The 389-nt window shown below is 68.6% G+C and overlaps 1 protein-coding gene across 1 annotated transcript in view; it reads right to left on the reverse strand.

Annotated features, from left to right (window-relative positions):
• Nucleotides 1-7: 7 nt before the first annotated feature.
• Nucleotides 8-389, reverse strand: part of LOC104131249 (homeobox protein DLX-3) — a gene marked incomplete at both ends in the record, with an annotated part of 2,524 nt that continues 2,142 nt past the window's right edge. Inside the window, one exon of the mRNA XM_009644402.1 lies at nucleotides 8-124. Coding sequence (XP_009642697.1) covers nucleotides 8-124 — 117 coding nt within the window. The remainder of the gene's footprint in view (nucleotides 125-389) is intronic.

Consider the following 389-nt stretch of genomic DNA (forward strand, 5'->3'; position numbering starts at 1 on the left):
CGGGGGAAGGGGGGGAGTTGCAGGCCATGGAGTCGCTGTTGTTGGGGCTGTGCTCCAGCGGCACCTCGCCGTTCTTGTACAGCTTCTTGAACTTGGAGCGGCGGTTCTGGAACCAGATCTTCACCTGGAAGGGAGGGAGAGGCATCAGCGGGTGCTCGGGGGCGCGGGGAGGCGACCCGGGATGGGGGCGGCGCGAGGACCCCGGGCACGCGGGAAGGGACACAAGGGACACGGGTGTCACAGGGAGCCCAGGCAGGCGTGGTGCATCGCGAGAAGCCTGCTGGGACACGGGTGTCATGGGGACCCCGGAGACACGGTGCGTCGCAGGAAGGCACCCGGGATGTGGGTGTCACATCGTGCACCGTGGCAAGGCACCCACGGCGAGGGCG

The sequence above is a fragment of the Egretta garzetta genome, unplaced genomic scaffold, assembly GCF_000687185.1.
Source record: "Egretta garzetta isolate BGI_Z169 unplaced genomic scaffold, ASM68718v1 scaffold498, whole genome shotgun sequence".
NCBI classification, from domain to species: domain Eukaryota; kingdom Metazoa; phylum Chordata; class Aves; order Pelecaniformes; family Ardeidae; genus Egretta; species Egretta garzetta.